The sequence below is a fragment of the Triplophysa dalaica genome, chromosome 24 (genome assembly GCF_015846415.1).
Source record: "Triplophysa dalaica isolate WHDGS20190420 chromosome 24, ASM1584641v1, whole genome shotgun sequence".
In the NCBI taxonomy this organism is placed as follows: Eukaryota; Metazoa; Chordata; class Actinopteri; order Cypriniformes; family Nemacheilidae; genus Triplophysa; species Triplophysa dalaica.
This window is the reverse complement of record NC_079565.1, coordinates 3,710,420-3,721,604: the sequence shown is the minus strand read 5'-3', so window position 1 is coordinate 3,721,604 and position 11,185 is coordinate 3,710,420. Positions and strand designations below refer to the sequence as shown.

At 40.4% G+C, this 11,185-nt stretch overlaps 2 protein-coding genes across 2 annotated transcripts; both read left to right on the top strand.

The window, feature by feature from the left end:
• Positions 1 to 62: 62 nt before the first annotated feature.
• On the top strand, positions 63 to 7,378 carry unc45a (unc-45 myosin chaperone A). Its single transcript, XM_056740545.1, has 19 exons — positions 63 to 233; positions 352 to 553; positions 645 to 820; positions 1,333 to 1,422; positions 1,513 to 1,680; positions 1,789 to 1,957; positions 2,298 to 2,468; positions 2,731 to 2,902; positions 3,523 to 3,823; positions 4,213 to 4,307; positions 4,708 to 4,855; positions 4,942 to 5,076; positions 5,274 to 5,401; positions 5,678 to 5,744; positions 5,823 to 5,936; positions 6,024 to 6,139; positions 6,210 to 6,327; positions 6,511 to 6,666; positions 6,759 to 7,378. The coding sequence occupies exons 2-19, from the start codon at positions 352 to 354 to the stop codon at positions 7,053 to 7,055; spliced, it is 2,823 nt and encodes a 940-aa protein (XP_056596523.1). The 5' UTR covers positions 63 to 233; the 3' UTR covers positions 7,056 to 7,378.
• Positions 7,379 to 8,245: 867 nt separating this feature from the next.
• gdpgp1 (GDP-D-glucose phosphorylase 1) lies at positions 8,246 to 9,683 on the top strand. Its single transcript, XM_056740129.1, has one exon. It carries the CDS (start codon positions 8,408 to 8,410, stop codon positions 9,437 to 9,439), a length of 1,032 nt encoding a protein of 343 aa, XP_056596107.1. The 5' UTR covers positions 8,246 to 8,407; the 3' UTR covers positions 9,440 to 9,683.
• The last annotated feature ends 1,502 nt before the right edge of the window (positions 9,684 to 11,185 follow it).

The following is an 11,185-nucleotide window of genomic DNA, read 5'->3' as shown; positions in this document are numbered from 1 at the left end:
TTAATGACGGTGTATGACGCTCAACCAATAGGATTCGTCGGCGTCGTCTTCGCGCACCTCAACCAGGAAGCACACAAGACAGAACGGTCCAGAAGGGAGTGAACAGACTCATTACACTTACGAATATAACGCTACATTTTAATTCGTTTTATAGAGAAACGTAGCCAGACTGCAATAACAACTCGTTCGTTTAAGTTTTTATACTAAAAGCAAAAACAAATACGCAAAGAAAGGTGAGATAGCGAGCACGTATGACGAGCCCAATGCAACTTCATCTATACTGGTAATGTGTTTCAATTTTTGGCAGCATGATTGTTTTTACTAACTGAGTGTTTTTTTATGAATGTTTAGATGTCCCAGGACTCCTCTGCATTGAGAGAGGAAGGGAACAATTATTTTAAGGCTGGCGATGTGCAAAATGCTCTCAGCTGCTACACAAAAGCTTTAAAGATCAGTGATGGTCAGTCTGACAGTGGTGTTCTCTACCGTAACCGTGCTGCATGTTATCTCAAACTAGAAGACTATTCCAAATCAGAGACAGATGCAACCAAGGGTAAATAGATTATTCATGACAACTTCTTAAGCAGAAGATTCACAGTTTTGGGTTTATGGTCATTGTTTCTGTGTTATGGTTCCTTCTTAAGCTTTGGACATAGACCCAGGTGACATTAAGGCCCGGTTCAGGAGAGCACAGGCTCTGCAGAAGCTCGGGCGACCGGATCAGGCGTTTCTGGACGCTCAGAAATGTGCACAGCTGGAGCCCAAAAATAAAGCTTTCCAAGATCTGCTTAGACAGCTAGGAGCACAGATCCAGCTGAAGGTGGGTCACTTGAGTGATGTTAGGAAAACCTGGAAATAAAAACATTGACCATCATGTCATTCAAAACCTGTATATGACTATTACTTCTGTTTAACACAAAAGAATATATTTTGAGGAATGTGGGTGTTTTAAAGTGCTTTTGTGTTCATACAATGGAAGTCAATGTTGTAAGGTTACTAACGTTCTTCAAAATATTTTCTTTTGTGTTCTGCAGAAGATAGAAAGTCATACAGGTTTGAAAGAAAATCATTTTCAGTTTTCCACAAATCAGACATTTTGGTTTGGTCTTTTTTTACTTGGACTAGGGCAAGCAGTACCCAGAATGCCCGAGCAACCACTCACATTACCATCTTATGTTTTTTGGACAAGCAAGCACCGCTCGCGTTTCTTTGCAGAAATATAGAAGTGCTGTTTTGAACTGTTATTTTAACAAGAACGTTGCTGACCAGAGCACCCTGTGAATTGCTGTTTTTGTTTGTTTGCTTTTTGATTGATTTGTTTTTGTATTGTAGGCAACACAACAATCCTCTACAGACTCACGAGTTCAACAGATGTTCAAACTCCTCCTGGACAGCTCAGCGGAGGCTTCAGACAGACAGAAGGTTGGCAAGAAGAATCCCAAAACTTGTAAACTTGCTTCAAGATTTTTTTTAGTTTTTGCATTTTCCTCATTTTCCTCATCATTTCTTTAGGCTGCTCAAAATCTGGTGGTGCTCTCGCGGGAGGATGCAGGCGCTGAGCAGATCTTCAGGAATGATGGAGTTAAACTTCTCCAAACACTTTTGGAGTCCCAGCAGGAGGAACTTGTTCTCTCTGCTCTCAGAACTTTGGTTGGTCTGTGTACCGGACATCAGTCAAGGGTAAATGTTTAGCAAACATCCAATTATTTTTCCCCAGCAAGAGTTGATATTCCAGCCAACTGGCATCTTATCAAAACGTTTAGTCATCTTCACTGTTGTTGTCTGTAGACCATGGCCATTGTGAACGAGCTTGGCATGGACAGCCTGTGTGGTGTCATGGGGTCTGGTGGCTCTACTGTGTCTCTGTCGGCATGCCACCTGGTCCAAGTGATGTTTGAGTCCCTTACAGAAGGCATGAAGAAAGAGATCAGAGGAAAAGATGAGGCAATATTGCCAGGTGAGAAACTTTCACTTTTAGAGCTAGTTGTAGCGACCTACTTTATGACAAGAGCAGAAATAATTTCCAGCAGAGAATTCTACTTTTTTGGGTTATTTAAAGAGTAAATGTGAAACGAGAAATTACGTAAAAGATAAATTACAATCGGCCTGTCGTCAAACTTTCTCAGAGTTTCTTTACTTGAAAGCAGTTGCAGTAATGATATGCTCAACAGCCCTAGATTACATATTTAAACTGTCAGACAATCTCTTGTGGCTGTTAAATGTCTTCAGCTGTCATAAATTAGGAACATTAAATACCGTCATTCATTTCGGAGGATGTTTTGTTCTGTGTGTTGCAGAACCCTCCCGCGAGCTGCGTTCCATGTTGCGTCATCTCATTGACATGCTGCCCGCATCCAGCGTGTCTGGAGCGGGACGTGAGAACGCCATTAACCTGCTCGTCAAACAGGTGCCAAGAAAATCTCTGAAAAACCCAGACAACTCGCTCACCCTGTGGGTCATCGACCAAGGTAATGACCAGAATACCCCATTGACCTTCAGTATGATTATACGTGTTTGCAGACCTGTTTATTTCTTATCACGTAGCGAGAAATCCTGTTATCTAACATTTATGTATTTGGCAGAATTTATATCAGTGTGTGTGCATTCTCAAACCATTGACTTTGGTGACAGGACAGCTACAGAGCATTATTTGTCATATCAAATGTAGGTTTTCTAAACAGGCCCACATCAAATGATTTAGGATCTTTATGGTTTATGCTTTTCTTATAGGGCTGAAGAAGATTCTGGAAGTTGCAGGTACAGTTCCTGAGATGGGAGACGGGCTGCCGCTCACAGATAGCACACCTATGAGTTGCTCCGTTCTTCTCAATAAACTCTATGATGACCTGAAGAGTGATAAAGAGAGAGAAAACTTCAGCAAGCTCTGTGAGGAATATGTCCAGTAAGTGAGATCTAACAGAGTGTGTGCAATGTTGAGAACTTGGTTCTTGGACTGGGTTTTCTGAAGCGTATTACAAGTATAAAATAGTTACATTTTATTGATGTGTTTACAATATCTCAGAAGCAGTGGCACAACTGCACATTTGCTGAGGGGTATGCGAGATCAGTTTTGGCACACAACAAAATCAAAAATCCGTAGACAAGTTGTATTTTATCTCTGGTGTCATTCTAGTTGGATTTTAAATCATGTGAAGGTGACTATCAGATTTGCATCTAAAACAGAAGCATAAAGGTTTCCTTTTACATTAACACTTTTCAAGCGGCTTCAGAGTGTAACAGATAAACAATTCGGAAAAGACAAACAACACATCTGAAAGCTAATAAAACAACGGAGTAAAATGAAGTAGAAACTTTAAATCACATTTTGGCACAATAGGCCCCCCCTTGTGCGGTGCCCCTGTGCACCGCATATACTGCATATCACATTTTTAAGCCACCACTCAGAAGTGGAATCAGAATAAAAATCTGTATTTTTTCAAGATTTCTCATTTATGATTGGTTATCTTTAATATAATATAGTTTTTTTGTTCTTCTCACCATCCACAAACATTCTGTGTGCAGGCATCATTTCGGCAGTTCAGGTATGGAACGGAAACTACATTCGATACAGACAGTCTCAGTCCTGCTGCAGGGTCCCAGTGACGTGGGTAATCGTACCCTTGAGCTCAGCGGTATCATAGAGGCCGTCATTTCCCTCTGTGCCTCAGAGAACATCACCCACCAGCAGGTGGCAGTAGAGGCGCTCATTCACGCCGCTGGCAAAGCCAAGCGGGCATCGTTCATCACGGCCAATGGCGTGGCTCTGCTGAAAGATCTTTACAAGAAAAGTGAAAACGACCGGATACGTGTGCGGGCGCTGGTGGTTAGTATTCTAAGGGACAGTTCATCAAATTCTGTCATCATTTACTCACCCTCGAGTTGTTCAAATCTGTATAAATGTTTTTGTACTGATTAACACATAGAAAGATATTTGGAAGAATGCTTGTAACCAAACAGTTATTGGATGCCATTGACTATCATAGTAGGAAAAATGACAATGGTAGTGAAAAGTGCCCCAGAACTGTTTGCTTTCCAACATTCTTCAAAATATCTTCTTTTGTGTTAAACAGAGCAAAGAAATGAATACAGCTTTGGAACAACTCAAGGGTGAGGAAATGATGACACAATTTTCATTTTTGGGTAAACTGTTCCTTTAAGCGACTGCACACATTTTTTGTATTGTGGTTACAGTTGTATTTGTGTGTTTTGTAGGGGTTGTGCAAACTTGGGTCAGCTGGAGGCACAGATTTCAGCATGAAGCAGTTTGCGGAGGGTTCGACACTCAAACTCGCCAAGCAGTGCAGGAAGTAGGTTTTTTTGCACATGGCACTCTTTTCGTTTGTGTAGCACAAAAGAAGATATTTTGAGAAATGTCTCGGGGGATTTGTGTCCGTACAATGGAAGTCAATGGGGGCCAGTGTTGTTTGCTTACCAACATTCTTCAAAATATCTTCTTTTGCTCTACTTAAGAAAGAAAACCATACAGGTTTGAAATGACATGAGGGTGAATAAATGGGTAGCATTAAAACGTTGCATATAAAACTTTCCTCTTACAGTGACCCCATTCATCGTGCATATGCAGCAGAAGCTATTTTTGCATGTGTATGCATATCTAAATCTGAGGTCATTAGAGGCGCAGAACGTTCTTTAAATGCAAAAGTGCACGTGCAGGTGGCCACATCACTGTACTGTCTCTTTATTTCCCAGGTGGCTTTGCAACGAAGCACTACCGCCAACATCACGCCGCTGGGCCATCGAGGGTCTGGCCTATCTCACGCTGGATGCGGATGTGAAAGAAGACCTGGCGGAGGATAAGAAAGCACTTCAAGCTATGTTTGAGCTGGCGAAGGTACTTGTCCAAAGTAATGGCCAGTGGTTCAGATACACATGTCCTATATTGACCATTGTTACATTATTCTCATTGATCACCACAGTCCTGAGGACAAAACGGTGTTGTTTGCTGTCGGATCAACATTGGTCAACTGCACTAACAGCTACGACGTTGAGAAGCCAGACCCTCAGATGGTGGAACTTGCTAAATACGCAAAACAGCACGTACCTGAAGAGCATCCGAAGGTAGAAACCAGACATTACACGACAACAACAGCTGTTGCAATAAAGCTCTCAATCGCTTGACCGTTATATCACAACATTCAAGTGACACACAAATAAACACATTGCGAACTTTCTTCTGTGGAACATAGTAAACACATTTTCAGGTTTACTGTTCCTTTAACGTTTTAGCATCAGTGACTCAATGTGTGTTTATACAGGATGCCCAGTCATTTGTGGAGAAGAGAGTGGTGAAGCTTCTGGAAGCTGGCGTGGTGTCAGCGTTGGTGTGTATGGTAAAGCAAGAGAGTCCGGCCCTCACCGAAGCCTGCAGGGAATGTATCGCCAGGTGGGTCACCTTCACTCCAATCACGTTGCTAGGTTTGACGCTAGGGAAATTCAGTCCAGAGTAAATCTTTAGAAGCTTCTGGCTATATTCAAATGCTGCTGGTTTAAAAGTTATTCATTTGCAAATCATTTTTAGCCATTTCCCAGTGCTGGGACGGTTGCTTTCCTTTTTTTTTTTGTCAAGGGAGCTCCGGTGAATGTACAAAATGGAATCTTTCAGCAAGAAATCAGCTTCTGTTTATAAAATAATAAATATAATGCATCGCTCTTCTAACAGGGTTATTTTGTCTCTGGTGGAGAGACAAGAGGACAGGGGTTTGGTTGTTGCACAAGGTGGAGGAAAAGTAAGAACATGCCTCATAAACAAATGCAGTTTGTTTAACATTGCCCTGATTTAAAATGTAATTCATCTGTTTATTCAGGCTTTGTTGCCGCTGGTGTCCGAGAGCACAGATAAGGGCAAAATCAAAGCAGCACAAGCTCTGGCCAAGATCACCATCACATCCAACCCAGAGATCGCCTTCCCGGGCGAGAGGGTGAGACGGCATCCCTTTTAACCTCTCTTATACTTTATAGTTTGTTGATTTATCGTTTGTGTAATGTGATGATTTATCCATCCGTAGGTGTATGAGGTGGTCCGACCGCTGCTTAGTCTGTTGGCACTTGATTGCACGATGCTGCAGAACTTTGAGGCTTTGATGGCCCTCACCAACCTGGCTGGCATCAGCGAGAGACTCAGGTCGGCTCCCGTAGAAAATGTTTAATAAATATATCTTGACTTTATTCAATACGTTTTTCATCTTCCACAGGCAGAAGATCATAAAGGAGAAAGCAGTGCCCAAAGTAGAGGGCTATATGTTTGAGGAGCATGATATGATCCGTGCCGCAGCCACTGAGTGTATGTGTAATCTGGCCCTGAGCACTGAGGTATTACAGTATGCTTCACGCTTCTTGACATTTACCTGGTATTATAATGCGACAGTCACAGTATGTTTTGTTTGAAAAATAGTGTCTTTAATGTAGTCAATCATACTCCATGGCTGTGCGTTTTCTTAAATGTCTGTCAAGATATTAAAAGACCTATATGTAGGTTTTTTGTTATTTTATCAGGTGCAGAAATTGTACACGGCTACTGACAATGACCGTCTCAAGCTGCTGGTCCTTTATAGCGGTGAAGATGATGAGCGTCTGAGAAAGGCTGCATCGGGCATGCTGGCCGTGCTGACCGGTGAGATGCCTGAGCTCTGCTCACGTATTCCAGGAACGGTGAGCACTGTGGTTTCTGTACTCAAAGCAAAAAAGGATCTGAAGATTTCTTTGAAGATTTATCATGTCTGTGATGTCATCATTCTCTGCAGACCAGCCAGTGGCTGGAAATCTTTCAGGCTCTGTTGCTAAGTGAAAGTCTGGACCTGAGGCATCGTGCTGTGGTTATCGTAATGAACATCATGCAGGCTGACAAAAGTCTTGCGGAGAAACTGATGGAGAGTGAAGCGCTGGAGATCCTCTCTGTTCTGGCTAAAGCAGAAGACCCTAAACAGGCCTCCATCTGCAAAGCCGCCCAGCGCTGCCTGGATCTGGCGATTGAGCACGGACTGATCCGCAGCAATGAGGGAAGAATTAACGTGAGGTCGGAAGAATCACAAGTCGGTTAGATCAAGCGGTTGATTCCAAACAATGTATCTGTGTGAGATAATGAATCTTAAAGATTTAAAGGTAGCACACATTTCATACCTAAAGAGACCAAATATGAATTAATTCACCTTCATTCCTTAACTTGCACTCAACAATTTATTTTAAATATTTTGCATTCCATGAAATTATGCACAGATTTCCAATAATTGTAGTCATCTTTGTGATTAAGAGCACAGAAGTATTGATCTTGTATTTATTTTTGTTTGACATCACCTCAATTCTTTAACTATTGAATGTGAAATGATATTTTCTGGTTTTATATAAATACTACTCTTGTTTGAAATGTGGTCGTCTTTTTTTATATAATCCCTTATTCAGACATGCTAAATATTAAAATATACATTTTAAGGATTCAATATGTTATTTACATATTGTAAAGGGTTTCTCCCAAAGTGAATTCTGCTTTTTCTCACCTCTTTCAAATTATTATTGGACATTGTTGGTTAAAAGGGCAAAAAATAAATATAAGGTTATTAAATGTATTAAAATGAAAAGAGTATTGATTACATTATCTCCAAAATATATGATTATTTAACTATTATATACATTTTTTATAATAATAATTTTGTTCGAAAAACAATTTCAATATTTTGTCATATAATTACTTGTGAAATATTACTTTTAACAAAACTTTATGAAACAAACTATAAAGTTGATGTTCTCATTTAAGCAAGTTTATTGTAAACGTTAAGCAATGCATATTACGGACTTACGTAGACCTAAAACTACAAATCGCGTTTAAACGAGCGATATGAGCACTCTCGCTTTCCATACCGACTCGTTTTGTGACCAGTCAGAGACCCGTGTTGCCAGATTTGGGGTTTTCATACATCATATACTCACTTATTCTTCCTGCAGACATTAAAATGATTATTACGTTATTATTTACTTATTATTTATGGAGGGTTAAAATCATCTGAATGCCGCATTGAAATGGTTTCTGTATATATTAGTCAAATTCTCGAAATTTTTTAATTAATTTCGTTTAAAAAAGATGAAAATGGTCCATAGCAACCTTGACAGTGATGCAATAAAATTATTAGAAAAATATAATTAAGCGGATTAATGTTCGAGTAGGCGGGGCAATTATTCTTCTCGGTTTTGGGGGAAAAAATCGTTCGTTCCCCAATCTGGCAACAGACGTTCACCGCGTTGCAATGACGTCTTCCGGCACGGTGTCGCTGTTTGAATTGAAACACGAGTTAAATGCGTTTAAAATACTCACGACAGATCCTAGTGACCTGAAATAAAGTTTTGCTATTTATCACGTTAGACTTAAACACCTTTTGGATATCTTTAATCGGCAAACGCTATGGATAACTGTGCGGTTTTCACCTACACTGACGAGGATTTCGTAAATGTTTCGAGTAAGTCCAGGTTTGACATCGCTTTGCGGTCCGGATGGACGGAGAAAATGAACTCCGGGCTGTTCCGATACCACCTGGGTGACCTGGATACGCGGATCCTTCCCGGTCCGTGTGGCTTCGTGGCTCAGCTGAACATCCTGAGAGGCGTCGAGCGACGAAAACCGCAGGAGATCGTCAGCATCCGACAGAACTTCGATCCGAATCAGTTTAATTTCAACAAGATCAACCCGAAAGAGCTTCTGTTTGAACTACAGAAAGTTATCACTGAAAGCGACCAAAATGGCAGAAATAAAAAGTGCAAAATCATTATCAACGTCAGCCCTTTAGAATTCGGCCACTGTCTGCTCGTTCCCGAACCGGACCGTTGTCACCCGCAAATACTGACCCCATTGGCGGTCCAAATAGGCATCGAGACCGTTCTGCTAAGTGCTGATCCAGGTTTCAGAGTTGGGTTCAATAGCCTGGGTGGATTTGCTTCTGTAAACCATCTACATCTCCATGGTTACTATCTCGACCACCAAATGAGGCTTGAAAGCTCCCCAGCAGAACTGATTCACCCCCAAAATCACTTGTACCGCCTGGTCGACTTTCCAACCGGGTTTCTCTTTTACACCCAGGGTCCAGATCTCACACTGACAGTCAACGCTGTATGTAAACTGACTGATATAATGGTTGATAAGAACATAGCACACAACCTCTTCATCACCCGAGGTTGCCCTCCAAACAAGGCGGGTGACCCGTTTTCAGCCCGAAATGGGGTGAGGGTCGTCATTTGGCCCAGATTGTCCTGTTTCGGGGCGAAGGAAGAGTCTGCTTTTAATGTCGCTCTGTGTGAGCTCGCAGGTCACCTCCCTTTTAAGAACAGAAAGGACTATGAAACAGTTACAGAGGAGGAAGTTAAAGAAATCATCAGGAAATATCTGTTGCCCGAAGAAGAATTCAGTGAATTGCAAAATCATATCATGAAAACGTTTTAGCCTAAAGAATAGATCTTGAAATGGGGTTTACGTTGATTTAAAATCTTGAATATCCTATAAAAACAACATACGCAACTGCACAATCTATTTAAAATGTACTGCAATTTTTCATAATTAAACGTTTGTTTTTGGGGTGTTGAAAATTAGTAAAGCTTTTTAAAAGTGACGAAGAAAAGGATTGAAATGTGGCAGAATGTTTTGCTCTGAAAATTACTTGGATTAAAATCTGTGGGGAAGAATGAGATATTTAGACAAATTCTTTCAATTTTATTTACTGAATGAGAAATGCCACAAGCTTCAGGCCTAAAGTTTTCTATGGATTCTGATTTACACTCTCACTCTTAGTTTATCATCATGGCGCCCTCTGGTGGTGAGGATTAAAAAGACCACGCTAAAAAAATGTAATACTTGGAAGATAAATTGATTCAGGAAAATAATTAGATAAAAACATTGCAAGCATTTGTTCAGTTCATCAATATCTCAAACTGAATTATACTGAGTGACGCTCAAAACCCGAACAATGAGCTGATTCAATAACGAAATTACAACTGAGTGCATCATCCTTCTCATGTATCTGAGGCTCACAACACTACAAACATGATTTATGATAATGTCCACAGTTCTATTACAAAATCTTCCATTCAAAACAAACAAACCGATTCAGTGACGTCAACTGAACTGTCAATTTCAGTATTTCAGTGGAAAACGTGTAAATAGACATCAATCAGATCGTGATGAAAAGAACAAAACATTGTTCCACATGACCTACACACCTCCCCAGCTAACCGTGTGGTGTAGATTTCTTCTTTACAAAAGCGACCAGACACTGAAGACATATTAACGGTTAATAAAACATATGATCTTCCCTTGTGGCTCTTTATTGTTATCCAACAGGAATTTCACGTCAAAAAACTTCTTTGTGCTTCTGGGAAAGCTGAGGATTAGCCTGTGCAAACGTTAAGCCTATTTTATTTAATTTACGGTTCGCTTTTTTACAACACAATGGATAAGACATAACCTTGGTTAAGAATGTAATTTTATTCTCGTGTATGTTTATTTTGGCATCATTTTGAAATTCATCCTCTTCTTGCTTTCAATATCAAAAACTTATTCTGCTGTTAAATGCTCCCCAGGTTTGTGGCCTCAAATACTCATTAATTCCAGGTGATGGTTGCTGTAACTAACACTAAACAGTCTGAGGAGACCTGTGTCATCTGTTTCTCACCACAACAAGAGCACTTGTGCATTCTGTATACAATAGCTCCAGTTCCAGATGGCGCTATGTGATACCAACATCTGTTGTAGCCTATTGCAAAATACGCAGGAGGCTTTAGGATACAAATATGAATGTTTTTCCGTTTGATCTGGTCACGCCTTGAGAAGATAAATAAGGCATTGCTTGTTATTTGGTTAGACTTGATTGTCAAACATTGAACTGATGTTAACCTCTCTGAGTATCAGAATTTAATGAGGCAGTGATGGCTAAACATTACCAGGTAAAATAAGGGTAAGATGGCCTTTTAACACGGGCAGAAACAGAGGACAAGTCAAAAAATTGTTGGTCTGTATTGCTCTATTCAAAGCATGTTTGCTGTGGTCATTTTGTCTAACTCTTGACAAGCTTAAGTATAGTTTATTTTAGATGCAATTAAAATGTTTTTTATTTCTTTAAGCCCATGCTGAAACCAGGTGAGCCTAAGAAAATGACACCTTCATATCTCCTAAACACAAATCATTCAATAAAAA

Bases quoted from the DNA above. Each gene is read 5' to 3' on its own strand.
- gdpgp1 (XM_056740129.1), top strand. From the start codon at position 8,408: ATGGATAACTGTGCGGTTTTCACCTACACTGACGAGGATTTCGTAAAT.
- unc45a (XM_056740545.1), top strand. From the start codon at position 352: ATGTCCCAGGACTCCTCTGCATTGAGAGAGGAAGGGAACAATTATTTT. The intron at 554-644 runs GTAAATAGATTA...TTCCTTCTTAAG, and splicing joins AGAGACAGATGCAACCAAGG to CTTTGGACATAGACCCAGGT. The intron at 6,140-6,209 runs GTCGGCTCCCGT...CATCTTCCACAG, and splicing joins GGCATCAGCGAGAGACTCAG to GCAGAAGATCATAAAGGAGA.